At 45.9% G+C, this 18,117-nt stretch overlaps 1 protein-coding gene across 7 annotated transcripts in view; it reads right to left on the bottom strand.

The window, feature by feature from the left end:
- SEL1L3 (SEL1L family member 3) overlaps window positions 1-18,117 on the bottom strand; it is a 105,430-nt gene that overhangs the window by 18,610 nt on the left and 68,703 nt on the right. For 6 of the 7 annotated variants that reach the window (XM_086705299.1, XM_086705293.1, XM_086705295.1 and 3 more), the window contains 4 exons: window positions 14,494-14,556; window positions 11,233-11,409; window positions 8,225-8,352; window positions 6,346-6,429 (listed from right to left, as the gene is read on the bottom strand). In XM_086705299.1, coding sequence (XP_086561425.1) covers window positions 6,346-6,429; window positions 8,225-8,352; window positions 11,233-11,409; window positions 14,494-14,556 — 452 coding nt within the window. Of the gene's footprint in view, window positions 1-3,563; window positions 4,670-6,345; window positions 6,430-8,224; window positions 8,353-11,232; window positions 11,410-14,493; window positions 14,557-18,117 lie in introns of those variants that run through there. The other variant, XM_086705300.1, reaches the window with a different exon arrangement.

Below are 18,117 nucleotides of genomic sequence, written 5' to 3'. Positions count from 1 at the left end.
CAGAGCAATTCCATTTTTGTAAAACAGAAATAAAACCAAATGTATCCATTCATATACACACACATGCAGATGCATGTATGGAGAGGAAAGAAATAAAACTTAAAAATTATCAAAATGGTAACACCACGGGGGCGCCTGTGGCTGAGTCGGTTAAGCATCCAACTTCTGCTCAGGTCATGATCTCACAGTTCGTGGGTTCGAGCCCCACGGCTGGCTCTGTGCTGACAGCTCAGAGCCTGGAGCCTGTTTCGGATTCTGTGTCTCCTCTCTCTCTGTCCCTCCCCCACTAACACTCTGTCTCTCAAAAATAAATAAAATGTGTAAAAAATTTTAAAAAAAAAGGCTAATAACACTTATCCCTAGGTGGTGAGAACCAAATCATTTTATTTTCATCTTTTTACTTGTATGATTTCCTCCATTTTCCTTGTGTTTCCCAGTTTATGAGTAAAATTTTATTTTAGCCATATATAGTTGTTTCTAAAGCTTATTTTTCATTCTAAGCAGTTGACATTAAGAACTTTTTTTTTTAACTGCAACTCCACCTAGAAACTGGTTTATGGGAGGGTTGGGGAAACAAAGGAAGCAGATTCTGAAATCGTCTTTTCTACTCTGCTAAAGCAGCTTCTGGTGGCCCAACCCCTGGGGACAGGGAGAGGTGACTGGGGGTCAAATTAGGACAGTGAGACCTTCAATCAGACACAACGCAGGTCACGGGCCATGTAGCTGCTGAGTGAGCTGATTCTTGGCTTCCCAGACATCCAAGGCAGCCGACCAATTAGCCATGACTCATGCTAGAGACACAAGGCTGGCTGAGCAGTGTCCCCTACGTCACAAGCCAGAAAACGAGCCCACAGCACAGAAGACGCCTAGGCATATTCTTACACAGCTTTCAAAAACCACATTTTGGGACAAGAATCTTCAGAACAGACAGACCCCAGATGGAGGGTCTGCAAAGGTGGCCCAGCAGAAAGCCCCCATCATTCTGCAACAGGGACCCATTCCCAAGGTCTTACAATCTCGCATTTCTTTGGAGAAGCTTGAAGGCGAACCAGTGCCTGGTTTCCCCCTGGGGATGGAGGAGGGAAAGAGAGGTGTAGACTTACTGGCCCAAGGTCAAATACTGGGCCGGATCCCTCTGCTGCCATATGGATGGAATGTGGCTCACATTATTATTAAAATGTAATAAAAGGACGTTTTCTTTGACAGCACTTTGGGCAGACTGTTAGAATTTGCGGGGGAGGCAGGAGGTTGATGCTTCCTGTAAGAATTGAGTCACTAGGACAAACTTCAGAAAGTCAATATCTTGTCTCAAGCTACCTTGGTGGTGGGGAGGGGAGGGAGGTACAAGTTTTACAGAAGACTTCCACTGTCCAATTAAATGTGTAAGCCAAGAGGAAATTTCATAGCATTCTCAAGCGTTTCCTTTGAGGAAGCACTGAAATCCATCAAAAAGAGAGGTCTAAAAAACATTGATGTCTGTAGAAATGCTGACTGGAAATCCAGCCCCGTGTTCTATCCTGCAGAAGTGATCATCGAAGGCTGGTGCTCTCCTATATCACCGCCATCCATAGGCGAAGCTTAGCACACTCAAGGCCAGACTTTCTCGGCTCATTAAGGATTCTGAGAAACGACACCTTTGCAGAAATCCTACCCACCTTACCTCCCAGTGCTTTGTTCTTACTTAACTGTGTTCGACACAAACTGCCCGGAGGTATTAATTACAGATATTTCTATAATTATAATCATGGGACAGACATGTCGGCAGCACCTGCTATGGGCAGGACGCCCAAAGGCAAGCCATAGAACCGTACTGCCCTTCCAAGACTTTCTTCAAGGTTTAGGAAGCTAACCAGAGCCTCAAGCTTTATTTCCAATACACCAAAGTGAAATGTCCCCCAGACAGTCATTCTGACAAGGACTGGGGGTGGGGGGGGTGGATGCGGAGAGGAGGGGATTTATGGTAAAGAACGAGTTTAGGGGCACATTTGCTACCCCCCCACTTCTGACTCGGCATACACATTTACAGAACTTTTGTAATGATACATATTAATAATCAATCCTTTAGCTGCTTGCTGTGAACTGTGAATCTGAGTACCTCTGAGCAGCTTCTCAAACAATTATGTTATTTTCTTTGTGCTTTCCTCTGCCGATGCCTGAAGCAGCTTATACTGGATGGATGGAAAAAAAAAAAACTCCTGGGATCTTAGTGGAATTCAGGACCCCTGGTCTATTGCAGAAAGGTGAATCTCTTTCAGCTAGAACTTGGCATGCCCCAAGCCCCCCACCCTCTGGCTAACCTCCTGGGTTGAATATTTAGGACATATTTACGACAACGGACAATAAAACACCTAGCTCACAGATAAAACACACATAAGGGTAAAGCGGAGAGAAATGAAACATGACAGCCAGCCTCTCCTTAGCTGACTTCTTCTGGTGTCCGAGGACAGCCTCAGGCATGACAACATTATCTTCCGTATTATGCCTATACAGCAAAAAGCCCTCTTCTCAATCATGCTCCTCTTTAAACTATCCCATATAAATCCTGGAACAACACAGAAAAACACAAGCTCATCAAACTGACACACGTAATTTGAAAATAACGTCCAGAATAAATTCACTCACAGAAAATGAAGGGGGACGGACTTGGGACATTGATGGATGATTTAGTTCTATTGCAGCCAGATAGATGGTACCAAAAAAGCCACCCTGTGGTGTGGGAAGGCCAACGGTCATAGATTTCCTGTTTAACCCCAGGGGAAGTTTTGGGGCTTGGAGAGTGGGGGGAGATACAAGCACTTTGCCTCAACCATACTTTGACAACGATTTTCCCATTGTAATGGATACTAGATGTCCCTTCCTGCTGATAGAAAAAAAAAAAAAAAGGCTTTAAATCCAGATTGAAATTTATCTTTAACAACACTTAGCATCAGCATCAAGATTGGTAAGGATCTGAAGCAGCAAAAATATATACATGGTTGGCAGGAGAGCAAACTGGTAAAATCCTTTGGGAAAACCGTTGGCATCATCTGACAAAGTTGAACACGTGCCTGCCCTATGACTCCACTCCTAAATTTATATTGCAGAGCAACTTTTCTGATGCATGCCACAATCTACATAAAAAATGTTCATGGCCACATTGTTCTTAAAAACAACAAAAAAGGGAAATGCCAGTGTGTGTTAATATAAGAAATGGGGAGCGCCTGGGTGGCTCAGTTGGTTAAGTGTCTGACTCTTCATTTTGGCTCAGGTCACGATCTCACGATTTGTGAGTTCGAGCCCCACACTGGGCTCTGTGCTGGAGCGTTCTGGGCTCAGAGCCTGGAGCCTGCTTCCGATTCTGTGTCTCCCTCTCTCTCTGCCCCTCTCCCACTTGCACTCTGTCTCTGTCTCTCAAAAACAAATAAATGTTTAAAAAAAACACAGAAAAGAAAAAAAAAACAATAAGGCTCAGGATGATGGTTACTTCTGGGCGTAGGGATGGGGGTAGATTTAATCTGAGAGGGAAATGCAGGCTTCAACAGTTTTTTTTTTTTTTTTTTTAATGTTTATTTTTTAGACAGAGAGACAGAGCACGAGCAGGGGAGGAACAGAGAGAGAGGGAGACACAGAATCGGAAGCAGGCTCCAGGCTCTGAGCTCTCAGCACAGGGCCCGACGTGGGGCTCGAACTCAGGAATGGCGAGACCATGACCTGAGCCGAAGTCGGAGGCTTAACCGACTGAGCCACCCAGGCGCCCCAGAACTGTTCATTCTCTTATGTAGGGTTATAGGTGTTCATTTTATCATCACGCTTGAGAACTTACGTATATATCACATATTACTTCATACGCATCAACCATTATATGACAGAAGAAGAGAAGAACTGAACTGGCCTGTGACACATCTCCAGCTCAAATGCTCAGATCCTTTCACCTGGATTCTGAACTAACATGCCCCTCCTGACTCTCCCTTCTCTTTACCATCAAACACAGTTGTTTGGTTAAACAGCTCAGAACCCAGCTCTGTCATCTCAGTACCCTCTCCCAAAACTATCAGTAACTCCCCACTCCTCACAAATAAAGTAAAAAGTGTATGACCTGCCACTTAAAGTTCCCTAGAGCAGCACTTTTTTGGTCTTATTCTATATCACTCCCTTTTACAAATCTCACCTGAAGGCAAACTGGAGGCTTAAAAATTTCTAGATTCATCCAGAATTTTCCTATCTCTTTGCTTTTGTTCCTGCTATTCCCTTCACCAGAAACGCTGTTCCCTGCATGGCGAAGTGGAAATTCCACCCACCCCTCAAGGCCATATCCTCTGCTACGTCTGTCGTGAAGGCTGACCTAAGTCCCACAAACTGGACAGCATTTTTCCTCCTCAGAATCTTTCATGCTCTCGATATGCTGCTCATGGGTCTTGAGTTATGGTTGTTCTACTTGCCTTCATTCATACATTCATTTGTTTTTGAGCACTTCCCAGGTACCATCAGTGCTGGGCACTGGGGTATAAGTCACAGGGCAATCAACAAGGGCCATCATGATCCTAACAGGAGTACGGAGTTAGGTAGGACTTCTGGGCAGAGGAAACAGCATGTTCAAAGACCCAGAGGTCAAACAGAGTACGGGCCATGTGAGTTCAGCATGAGAAGAGGTGAGGCCGCAAACTTCCCCAAGTCCTGCTTGTGGCATCCCCTGAAGCATATGACAAGATGAAGCACCCTGCATTTAAGTCTACTCCATAAAGTCTGCTGAACTGGACCCAAACTCACAAACAGTGGAGAATACACTTAACTTCCCCCTCCCCTCTACCAAAAGAAAAAAAAAATCAATCTCATGCTGTGGCTGAATATTGCACGAAGGACAACAGGTCACAAAAATTAATTCATCTTGACCTTCACAGCAAATTTTAAAATGTGCTACCTGAAACGCTTTGTGATGTTAAATTCAAAAGCAGGCAAGTAATGTCAGCTATTAATAGGCACTCTCTTTATGGGAAAAACAGTGTCAAACATCTTGGGGTGTGTGTGTGTGTGTGTGTGTGTGTGTGGCGGTGTGGGGGAGTTTACAGATGTGCTCTCTCTGTGGGAAAATCCCTCGCATACACACTTCGGTATCTGAATGCTCTTTTTCCCCTCAGAAGCTTGTGGGGGTGGGAAGTTTGGAGGGTGAGAAGCAGAGAATAAATTAAAGTCACATTTGGGAATTTTATGAACCGAAGCTTACTTGGGAGACAAGATGAAACACCAGAAAAATTGTAAGGTGTATCAATTGCAAAATAACAATTTCATTAAATTTTTTTTCTGATTGTGTAGAATGAGGTTATAGATAATACGCTTTCACAGGATGATAATGATAAGCATTTCTTTTGGTGCTGTTTTCATTGGATTCGTTTGCCCTGCCTTCTTTAAGATTCTCATTTACCGAACGCTATCTGCTGATTATGTGGGCACCCATGGACCAAAGGAGAAAATCGTGTTCTTTTGGACTCATATTTTAATTTTTAATTAAGGTTCGGATCAGAGTGTGATCTGTGATAGGTCTGGTCTAATATCTTTGAGGCTGTGGACTGATGGGATATGTGCTGATTTGCATGCCCTTGTTAGTTATTACTGAAATACCCAGATCATTTAGGCAAAAAAACAGCCAAGAAAATATGGCCCAATGGAAAAGCAAGACAGAATGGGAGGTCTGGCGGAAGAAAACAGAATGATGGATCAGGTGGGTTTGCAGTTTGGAAAGGTGTGCCCTTATTTGTAAAATCAAGGCACAGCAAACGGGGAGCATTTGCAAGTCTTTACGTGCAGTGTCTCATCCCATAGGGTCCAGGATGAGACTTGCTAACTTCATCAGAAGAAAGTCAAAATGGGGAGACTGTTTGGCTATGACATCAGAGGTCTGGTGAGTGAGTTCCAGCAAACCCAGGCTCTCGGCTGTGGAAGATGTGGTAAAATATCAGTGGAAGGATGTAGCTTGAGCCCTGCTCTGTCTTCTTCCCGTGAGCTTTCTGTGGCCTGCCAGGGAGAGGCAGAGGTTCAGCTAGGACCCCCTGTGCTGTCTCCACTCTGAAACCAAGAGGAACAAGCTTGAAGGGAAGAGATGTCAACACATTCATGTGTCTCTCAACTTGATGAATGTGGACGCTTCCCCTGGAGAACTAATTTTTGTGTATAATTAAACATGGAAATGCTATGTTTTCCAATCAACAGCCAATCAGTCTGTGATACTCTGAATATCGTTAGTGGGAGGCCGTGATTTCCCTGCAAATTGCATTTTCGGTTGTATTTTAAGACTCCATCTCATAAGACTACACGGACAAATTGAAAGGTGAGAGCTGAGAAAGTTCATTCTAACAGAAGTCCCCAGCTTACCATGAACCCTCCAGGTAGGCATTGAGGCCTTTGCGAATGACGTGGCCCAAGTAGCCATTTTTCTCAGCTACGTGCTTTGCCCATCTGAAAGGAAAGGAACGAGAAAATACCCAAACTGTGGCAAATAAACAATTGCTTTTTCTTCATTTGATCTCAATAAATCCCACTTGGGGAATATTTTGCTTGCTAGAATTTTTACACAGCAACAAATCAGAACGAAACACTATGCATTTTGAGAGCTTTGCATTCAGTGCCTTTTCTTATGAATGCTCAGGAGTTATCATGTATGGAAACAAAGACACGAAAGGTACCTAATGAAAAATAACCACCAGTACGAAAAAAGATAATCTTTGTCAAGAGTTCTAGTACTCTCTCCATTAAAACGTATATACTGATTCATTATAAGTTTCCTCATTTTTTTTCTGTTCTCTAATTTCTCCTGGAGAATTTTATTAATAATGAACTGGCTTGTTGTAATCTTTAGATTTACAACCACTCAAAGAATATTATAAGGGTACATAGCGAACAAGCTAATGGAAGGGGGAAATAAAATAATGTTTAAAAACTACTTTGTTAATATAAAGGAAGGGTCAGAAAATGGGGCAGAAGCACAAAGAACAGATGGGACAAATAAGGAATAAACAGTAAAATGGTAGATTTGAAACCAAATGTATCAATATGTTGCATTAAATGTAAATGGTCTAAATACACCAATTAAAAACGAAACTTTTCAGACTGAATAAAGAGCACACAAAAACCCAATTATATGCTGCTTAGAAGAAACACACGTTGAAATTAAAAGACAGAGAAGATTGAAAGCAAAGGCTGGAAGAAGATATAACATGCAAACTCTAACAAAAAAAAGGCAGGTGTAGCAAAATATGCTGGTCATAAAACAAGTTTCAACAAATTCCGAGGGATTGAAATCATTCAGAATATATCCTTTGATTGTAGTGGGATTAAGCTAGAAATCAGTAACAAAAAGACAACAAGAAAATGTATGCAACATCTGAATGTTCACACCAGACGGAGAGGAAGGGAAACGGAACCCTCACAAAGAGGACAAAGTTAATTTCAGGAGGGTAGCTATGTCCTGAAGACTCCGGGAGAGATGTCCCCGAGAAGATTAGGTTAATAGAATACCTGGTTGGTCTGAACATATGGAGGAGAGATTTAGACAACCCTGGGAGAATGTGGAGATTACACACACGAAAAATGGTAAGTACGCAGAAAGCTAAGCAACTAAAGAACAATTAAATATAATTATTACTCCACAGAAAACAAAAAGCTGTGTAAGAAAGAAAAGGCAGTCCTAGGACACTGCATGGCTCAGCCATGCACAGCATTCACATGGTCATAATAATGGACACCCTGATACTAATCTAACCAAAATAATGATATATTTATTGGGAAAATGGGACAGGGTGGGAAGTGTGGATGTGTGGGATAGCAGGTGGTAGCTGAAAGAGAGAGAACTGTATCTTTATCTGCCACAGTGAGACATCATTAGACAAAGCCTATGATGAAAATAACAAGAAACAGTGGTATAAACGTGTCATTTAAAGATAGAGGCAAATCATAAAGAAATAATTCAAAGATTGAAAGTGACTTATTCTTAAGAGCAGGAAAGAGTCTAGGTGGGGTGGGGTAGCAGATTTCCTGGTTTCCCTTGTCAAATTATTTTTTTTAGCTTGATTTCTAATCTATGTTTGCCTTGTCAAATCATGGGGCTCTTTAAACTATGTGCATGTATACCTGATAACAAAAAAAATTAAATTAAAAATTGCAAAACAAAGAGAAGGAACCCCATTGTCAGGCATTGTGAATGAATAAAGTACGTGGCTTTTTCCTTCGCACACGACATCTGACAGATGCTTACACCACAGCCTTCTCGGGATCTCTAGGGAAGGTCTCCAGGTTGCCTGTGATATAATAGAGAGAACACCACAAGGTTCCTTCGATGTGTCCGCCTTGTGCAGCCTTATGGAAATATTCACCGGCTAACGTCTGTAGAGAGATAAGCAAAGTCATCTCATTGGTAAGGAGTCCTTCTAGTTGGGCCGGTTTCACCAGAGCCAACGTGGTGAGACAGACACTTAACGCCTGAGATTTTCACAGGCTCATAACTTCTGATATCTTTAGGAAAACCAAGTCAAGCTTCGGGAAGACAGCCAACCACAGAAGCTGGCCTCTGGATGTGATTACTTTAACGGTAAGCGAGTCTGTTAAGTTTACCCAGTAAATAAACAAGACAGCACGTGGCTATGAATCATCTAACCCCCACACGCTAAATAGGAGAACGTACCAGAAGTTACACCAGGTGAAAATCCAGGCATTTACTTTCCTGACCTTGCTTAATACCTTCCTTCAAACCCTTGTGCAGAAACTGCATTTCCAGTAGGAAGGTGAGAATTAGAATGTGACAATAAAAAATCCACACTCGCAGATACGTGGGCGGGTTACCAGACATTAGCAATGCAGAAGACAAACATTTACCAGGGTGTATGTTCCATTGGGTACTATTATTTTTCGGAGGCAGTTAGCTGTCGGTCTCAAGGCAGGGCTTTGGCATCAGACAGGCTTGGGTGTAAATCCCAGTTCTGTTCCTTACTAGCTGTGTGACCTTGGGCATGTTAGTTAATCTCTCCAACTGAGAGTTTAACTCAATTTCTTCAACTGAAAAATGTGGCTTCTGATAGTATCTAGCAGGAAAAGCTATTTCAAGGATTTTTTTTTTAATTTAAATTTTTTTTAATGTTTATTTTCGAAAGAGCGAGAGAGACAGACAGAGCGTGAGTGGGGAGGAGCAGAGAGGGCAACAGAATCGGAAGCAGGCTCCGGGCTCTGAGCTGTCAGCACAGGGCCCGACACAGGACTCGAACCCACGAACTTTGAGATCATGACCTGAGCCAAAGTCAGATGCTTAACCGCGGGCCACCCTGCCGCCCCAAGGCTGTTTCAAGGATTAAATGAGATGTATTCTCAAGGCTTAGTACGATGCTTCACAAAAAATAATCTTCCGGTCCCCCATCCCCCAAATCTGCTGCTGCCTCAGTCCTGCCATCCCACCAAATGCCCTCTCCACTCTACCTCAATAAATGCCAAACACTCTGAAGTCACCCTGACTCCTCTCCCCTTTCACACCTCACGTCCAAGACACTATCAACCCAGTCACCTCGACCTTCAATGTACATACGTAGTCGAGCCACATTTCCGACCCCTTCTGGGTCGGATCCAGGGGCGGCTTCTAAAACAGCACATCACTGCCCTGTCCAAAGCTGCCCACAGGCTTCCTATCTTCCTTGGAGCAGCTGAGTCCTTACAATGACCTGTGCCCCTGCCTCCCCAACCTTATCTCCCACCTATGCCCCTCCCCTGCTTTCTGCTGCTGGGGCTCCAGCTTCCCGGTCATTCCTTGAGCATGCCAAGCTTGTTCTCCTCTAGGGCTTTTGCCCTGGCTGTTCCCTCATTCTGGAATGTTCTCCCAGACACATGTAAGATCTTAGGAGTCTCTGTAATGTCACATTATCAGAGAGGCCTTCTCTGATTTCTTGCCCCGTGACACGTATCTCCACCTGCTCTCATGTTATATATTTCTTTGTTTATTGTCTTTCCTCCCCACTGGAATGTAAGCTTCCCAGGATCAGGGACTGTTTTTGTCTGCTGCTGTATCCCCAGGGCCTGGAAGAGTGCCTGGATGGGCATTCGATGGAATTTGCAGAATGTAATGGTGCAGAAATTATAATTACCATCATCAATATTAATAATGAGGGGCTTTCACTTTGTGCAGGGATCCAGGCCCTGCCTCCGCTAAGTGTGTGACTCTGAGCAAGTGACATAACCTCTCAGAGCATTGAGTGTTCCTTCTGTAAAATGGGTGTAACAGCAGCTACTGCAGAGGATAGAATGACGCGGGATGCATGTCAAGTATCTGTGAGTCTCTGTCACAGAGAAAGTGCTTCACCAACGCTGAAGACTATCACTGTTGTTTTCGCTATCATTTTTATTTTTAAAAAAAATTTTTTTAATGTTTATTTATATTTGAAGGAGAGAGAGTGACAGAGTGTGAGTGGGGGAGGGGCAGAGAGCAAGGGAGACACAGAATCGAAAGCAGGCTCCGGGCTCTGAGCTGTCAGCACAGAGCCCAATGCGGGGCTCGAACCCACGAACTGTGAGATCATGACCTGAGCCGAAGATGGACGCTCAACCAACTGAGCCACCCAGGCACCCCCCTTCACTATCATTTTTAAAAAATGTTTATTTATTTATTTGGAGAAAAAGACAGTGAGAGCAGGGGAGAGGCAGAGAGAGAGAGGGAGAGAGAGAATCCCAAGCAGGCTCTGAGCTGTCGGCACAGAGCCTGACATGGGGCTCAATCTCACAGATTGTGAGATCATGACCTGAGCCAAAAACAAGAGGGCTGCTTAACCTACTGAGCCACTGAGGCACCCCTGTTTTTACTCTCATTAAATCTCGTCTCATTTCCGGTAACCCTCTCTGGACCCAGCTCTCTTTCCTTCTAGTAATATCAATCTCTGCACTGCCTCTGATGCATTCTCATCTTGTATCATCTCCCCCTTCCTCCCTAGTTCAGGCCTTCCTCCTCCAGGAAGCCTTCCTGACTGCTTTGGTCTTCACGGTTTCCCATTAAGAACCGTTTGGGTCATAGCAGTTGGCACACACTGGACACTTGGCTAGATGCCGTCCTTGGTGTTTGGCTATCTTATCTTCCTAACTGGACCCTTGAGTTTCTTGAGGATGGGGTCTGCGTCTTGGGTGGCATCTGCGCCACCCATGGGGCCTCATCCTGCACCGCCCACGGGGCACATAAGACCTTCAAGGCTCCATGATCTGGCGGCCACCTGCACAGCTGCTCTCAAGACTTACTTGATTCCTTTCAGGAATTCCTGGGAAAATGCCATCCAAATGCAGGACTCCAAGATTGTACGATGCATCCGGGTTCCCCATCTCTTCTGCTTTTAGCCAGTACTTGGCCGCTTTAGCATAATTTTTCTTGAATTTGTGGTAATACCATCCTAAGCCATTGACTGCCTGATGCAATCCCTGGGTTTTAGAACAACAAAAAAGAAATTACTTTTTTTTTTTTTTTTTTTTAAGTGAAACCTAAAGAGAATCAATTGCTGTGAAAGCACTCTGCCTGAGTCTGAGCAAAACCTTTCCTATCTCTTTTTGGGGGCAGATGGCATTAAAGAAACGTTAAGAGTTAGAAAACACAAGCCTGCCTCAGAGCCTTCCCAGGTGGGTTTCTTCCGGCTGCTGCTGGGATTCTTGCCTCCTGGCTCAGTGGTCAAGCTGACCCCCCAAAACCTCACTCGGCTCCTGGGGGCTCTTACGCAATGCCCTTGTCCACAAAAGGCTGCTTACTGCCCTGCAGTGTCAACAGTGACCTTGAAACTCACAAGCGCTCACCCGCGAGAGGACGCCAGGCACTCCCCCAACCCCCGGCTGGGACAGTTTCTAGGTGACCCGCCCGCCCATCTGTTGATTCCTCTGCCCCAAACACCAACAAATCCTCTGAGGGAAGCGGCTGGCAAAACACAGGTGCTTCGGGGCCACTTAGCATCCCGGTTCTGACAGGTGGAGTCTGGTGCCGCTGAGGCAGAGGTGGAGGGCGGTGGAGATGGGAGGAGGGTTTTTTCAAATTGTGTCTAAACCTGGGGCTGGTACCAAGGAAGCGCTTCATGCGAATCTAGCCTGGAGCCTCCTTGTGCTTGATGATTTGTGCTGTCAGGTGCTCTCGTCTGCTTTCCTTAGGAGCTCCCACTTGCTTCCACAGGGCAGCGGGCGGCTTGCTTGCTGAGAGCTCGGAAGCCCTGAGGGGGTGTGAGTGCTTCGGATCGAGCCTCCCACCCGCAGTGAGAACACTGTGTGTAACCTGGGCGTCCAGTGTTCTCATTCCTCCCTTCCTGCCAGCCCCACCAAACCACGAAGAAGCAGGGGAGAAAGGATCCGAGGGTCTAACGGCACCCTTGCCTCTGTGAGACTTGTTAAGTTAGAGGCTAAGTATGGAACCAAACCTCTTTCACCCCCCTTTCACAAGCGAAGGACAAGTGTCCCTTAAGAATAGATGCCAAGATCCCAGGGTGAGCCTTTTCGGTCTGCCACGGATCCTAAGAGGCTATACTTCCTAGGTTCTCTGTTGGACTCCGGGTGTCGGGAAGACCAGGGGAAAGAAACTAACAAAGCTTATTAAAAGAGAAGCTCCATGAGGGCGGGAAGCTTGCTTCCCAAGTCCCTTTATTAGTGTTTGCCACAGAGTAGGTGCTCAGTAAATAGCTGACAAATGAATGAAAGCCGCCCTTTGAATCTCGGTGTTAAACAAAATGGAGTCCAAACCCTATACCCCGAGGATGGAGAGTAGGGTTCAGATCTCCAGGCCCCCCAGATAGCGGACTCCAAAATAACGGACATCTGGAAGGACTATCAGTGCTGTGGATCTAGGCATAGAAGCGTTCTTCCTGAACCTCACACAGTAGCAGGTGCAGGGGGTCTGCTGGTAAATCTTACAGAATGCATTTCAATACTGTAATAGACCAGGGAATGCTATAAAGTGGCAAGAACCAGCTTTGGAACAGGCCTGTGGAACAGCCTCACAATGGCTTTTGCTGCGAAGCCAGAGGCCACAGGCTTATTCAGATGCACCTGCCATCCCTCAGAACATCTGCGGAACTCCTGGAGGGACCGCACTTGGAGCCCCACAAGAAATCCCGCCTTCTTGCTTACTATTCATACTTTGTTCTGGAGAGGTACCGCTCAATCACCAGAGTTGCTTCCATGTGACTCTTCACTCATTCCAAAAATCAAATGATATGCGGCCTAAAAATCAAATGATATGCGGCCTTCGCCACAGGGCCTGACAAAGAGTAGGGGCTTAGAAATTCCTTGCTGAGTGAATGAGTGAGAATCACAAAGCACTTTTAAGGAGGCAGTGACTCCAGGCTATGAAACTGCATCTCCCAATACTTAACCAAGCTCTGCTCAAAACCCCTTCAAGACAAAGCACATTAGACATCAACGCACCACTACGATGGCCAAAGAGACACAAATCTCCCAGCTTCCGGGAAACCCCAGCGTTGCCCCATTTTAGGATTCTCTGGAAACAATGCCCTCAAGGACCACCATGAAACTGCCTCTCTACCTCTGCCCTAACATTTGTGTGGGGTCAGGAGTTGTTGTGTGCTGAAGTAGGCTCCCTTCTCCTGGGTCATGTGCCCTCTTGACACCACAGAGGTGGAGGAAAAGTCTTCTGGCTCTCTTGTTCCATGCTCCAACTTTCTGCTCGACACAAAAAAGACACTCTGAACTTCTCAAGGGGAGGGAATGAGGGAAAAAAATCAGCACGGGATCTTCAGGAGTCTTTGTCGATAAGGCAGATATTGGCAGCCTGGGGGAGGGGGGCATTTTCAAGAGCCAGGAGGGCTAGAGAGGACCCTGTCAAGGTTGTAGAATTACAGTGGTTTCTACAAATGTATTTATTTGCCAATCTGCATGTGTGCACCCTTGAGTGTGCTTGGGTGGGTGCGCATGCACTGTGTGCGGGTGCGTCCCCACACAAACGATACCTAACCTCCATTCTGTAGGGCCAGAGTGAAACCAGCTGAGTTGACAATAGCAGCGAAGAGTAAATAGTGACAAAAGCAAAGAAATTTCTAAACCCAGCAACAAACTGGATAAACGTCTCCGTTATTAAAGCCCAGGAAGTAAAGGAGCATTGGACATGACAGGGTTAAGCTTCAAGGGAATTAGGCCTTTGGTTTTCCCAATTCAATGGCATTTATACATACCCATTCAATTCCAAGGAGCCCTGCTACCACCCCCCCCCCAACCCCCAACCCTTGCTTGTTATCAGGGCAGCCGGTGATTATAATTTTAGCCTTCAAACAAGATCGGCCTGAATTCTATTGACTGGAAGGTGAATTCAGCTTTTGAATTTTGCCGTCCCCATTGTGACAGGTTTCCGTATGTGTCGTAGCTCCAAAGTGACTAATCACCGCAGTGCCAGTGACCTCCCTCCCGACTCCTGTTTTCTACCGGGGCCAAAGGCTGGCCATTCACTTTGGCAGATTTGCAGGCGTGGGGGCGTGCGTGGTGCAAATGTTTCCCTCTGACAATATGCAAAAGTGTTACCTTGGAAGCCGCTTTCTTCATCAGCTCTAAGGCAAGCCGTCTGTTCTTTTTTACTCCTTGACCCTAAACCATGGTAAATAGCAATGAGTACGAAGAAAATCAACCCAGAGTCGCTCAAAGACATCACGCGGGTATATCAGTGTTCAGGTAAGATACACAATAAAACCCAAGCCTTCCTATTTAGAAGCCTTCCCTTAAAGATCTCTCGATGCAGAGCCATTATCCCATCATCATCATCACCACCACCACTATTTTGCTTATGTGTGCGGAGCTGAGGCAGCGGACCTGACCTTCCCAGCTTAGCGTCCATACAAAATCCCCCATTATCATCCAGTGGATCGCATTCCTGTCTGTCCACAGGTACCACTGGGAGAAGCCCTGAAGAATCGGGCTAAATGAGTTTGGTCATCCTGGATGCGTTCCTCTGGGGATGGTCTCATCCGTGAGCCAGATATCGCGCTTTATCTGCACTGGACAGTCACAAGTTATCAGGCCTGCCATTTGCAGCCTTCCTGGGTCCTCTCAGGAGTCCCCAGGGTGGAACACGGTGGTTTCAGAACCAGCTTGAGAGCCCGTCGCGAAGGAGACAGGACCCCTTGGAACCCTGTGCCTCAGATGCTGACAGAAACTGACAAGGTTCCTCCTCCGGCAAAAGCAAGTTTTCCCAGCAGACGTGGTTTGAGCACCACCACAGAGAGAAATGTATTAGAAAATAATTTTATATACTATATAAATATATAATTTTATATATTTTTATAAAAATATTATAACTTGATCTATTTATATAGTATACATAATTTTTTTTTGAGAGAGAGAGAGATTGAAAGAGACAGAGATTGAAAGGGCAGAGAGAGAGGGAGACACAGAATCTGAAGCGGGCTCCAGGCTCTGAGCGGTCAGTCAGCCCAGAGCCCGACACGGGGCTCGAACTCACGAACCGTGAGATCGTGACCTGAGCCGAAGTCGGACGCTCAACCGACTGAGCCACCCAGGTGCTCCTTGGGGTTCTTGCTGCAAGAGAGGAACTTCGTGGGATCACGCTGAAGTCTGCAGGACCATGTGGGGAAGTGGCAGGTCTGAGGGGGGGAGCTGGAGGGGTCCCTGAGGTCTCTCTCAACACAGGACTGACAACAAAAATGGCGGGCAACGGGAGCTGGATGAAAACCGTCGCTGCTACAAATTCAACCGAAATCTGCGACTGACACACACCACAGGTGCCCCCTGGACTCTTCCTGGCCTCAGACACGGCGGTTGATGGGGCCACATTGTGACATAATGTGGCAGGGCTTTGCAATGAATATAGCTTTTAACTCTGTTGACATACTTAGCACCACAGCCAATAAAGATGACACTAGCAAACATTCCCGCATTAATTAGGGTGTGCCCAACCCTGGGCCGTCACACCTCATCCTCACCACAGGCCTGGAGACGTGCTGTGAGCACTCCCCTCTGAGCCCTTGCCCAGACTAGCACCGTGAGTGAGATATAGAGGCAGGATTTGAACCCAGGCAGGCAGGCCCCAGAGTCCAAGCACACAACTACCACGCTCTCTTGCCTCCTGTGCTTTCCAGTTCTGTGCTGAGAACACATAACGATTTGTAACCTCTTGGCAGGACCCAGAAAACATGCAGGATATGGTTGTCTCTATTTTTTCAGGACCCAAAAATAAACTCGTGACTCCAACTAAAAGTGAAACTATATGCACCAAATTTTCTACTAGACTTTAACTTACCTATTTAATAAAGCCAATGAGCTGAAGCAAAGTTGAAGATGAAAATATTTTTCGGAAATGCACCATTACTTCATTTAATTAGAGAAAAAGAGAGGAAAAAAAGAAAAAGAACAAGAAGGCTACTTGGAAAAACCGGATAGGGCAATGAGACAACACTTTTGGACTTCTGGAAAAGTGTCAGAAAGACCAGGATGACAGAATGTTAGGACCTGGTTGAACTCAAATTTTATCTTCTCCAACTTCTCTGCTTTGAAGGAATAAAACTGGGGCCCAGAGAGGATGACTCATCCAAAGACTTACAGTCGGATCTACGACTAGAACTCAGATACTCTGGGGGCGCCTGGGTGGCGCAGTCGGTTAAGCGTCCGACTTCAGCCAGGTCACGATCTCGCGGTCCGTGAGTTCGAGCCCCGTGTCCGCTCTGGGCTGATGGCTCAGAGCCTGGAGCCTGTTTCCGATTCTGTGTCTCCCTCTCTCTCTGCCCCTCCCCCGTTCATGCTCTGTCTCTCTCTGTCCCAAAAATAAATAAACGTTTGGAAAAAAAAATTTTTTTTTTAAATAAAAAAATAAAATAAAAAAAAAAAGAACTCAGATACTCTGATTTCTAGCTGCCATGCATTTTCCAGAATACTTGTTCATTTCACCCTAAGTGGGATAACTTCCTGCACAGGGGCTATGCACTCTACACAGATCTGAGTAGTCCTGGAAGTTGTTAAGTGAGAGAAATGGAAGGCCCTGGTACATAGTAAGTGCTCAATAATATCCACTGAGTGAATTAATCAAAAACAGCTGCTGCAGGAAAGGTCAAAGCTCTGTCCTCTTGTGGATGCCAGACGGGATGGCCTGGACTGTCTTGTCTTGGACAAGCTGCAGCTGTCATGGCACCATGACACAATATGCCCAAGACCCACACAAAGCCCGGAGCACAGCACTGTTCGTCACATTTGGGAAGTTCATTTTCCGCATGGGGTTCTTTCCCGTGGAATACACTTAAAGTCACCTTCTGGCCAGAGGTAAGATCTTCGATACGCTAATGAGCGGCTTCCTTGATCCCACTGAGGGATTCTTAGTTAGAATGCAGGAAAAACAAAAGTCTCTAAGGTTTGGGAAAGCAGACAGTAGGTCACCTCCAGAGTCATTTGTTTATGTTATTTGCCTCTGCCTCTAGATGGCGAGCTCCAGGTGGGCAGAAGTCATGTCCGATTCGAGCCGTTATCTTCTCTGCACTTTGACAGTGGCCGGCCCCAACTCCGGCGGACAGGTGCCTCTCCGTGCCTGCCCTCTCCACCAGTGCATGAGCCCCTTGAGGTCGGGGACGCGGCGCCCGCATCCATCTGTCACTCCATCTAGCGCAGAGTCTGGCATTTTGTCAGCCCCGAATGGGTGTTTATTGAATAAACACACGGATGCATCAGCATATGGCTAGGAGTCAAGCCGTTTCTGTGTTGACTTGACAACTGAGAAAGGGAAGTCCAGACTCTACATTTGGAAACCACATCAACCAATAGGTTTTAAGGCTTTGGAGGGTCCGAAATGTAGCACAGTCATGGTTGTGAATCAGTGAGTGGCCACAGCTGCGGTTCCAAAGATGGACCTGGCCGCACAAATCCACGTCCTTGTCTGAAGACACTCACTACCTGAGGACAGCCACTTGCTTTGGGCATGACATAGGATCTAAGGGATTCCTTACTGGAGCCAACAGCTTTTGGCTTTGCCAAGGTTGGGGAGTTGATGTCTCTGTGTTTGGGGGTGAAGAACACAGACTCTGAAGCCAAAGTGCCTGGAGCTCAATCCCAGATCTCTAAAATGTACCAGTTGTGTGACCTTGGGCAAGTTAAAAAGGCTTCCTCTGCCTCTGTTACCACATATATAAACAGCAATCATAATGCACC

The sequence above is a fragment of the Puma concolor genome, chromosome B1 (assembly GCF_028749965.1).
Source record: "Puma concolor isolate L17-30 chromosome B1, mPumCon1.1.hap2, whole genome shotgun sequence".
Taxonomy (NCBI): domain Eukaryota; kingdom Metazoa; phylum Chordata; class Mammalia; order Carnivora; family Felidae; genus Puma; species Puma concolor.
This window is presented reverse-complemented; position numbering and strand designations above follow the sequence as displayed.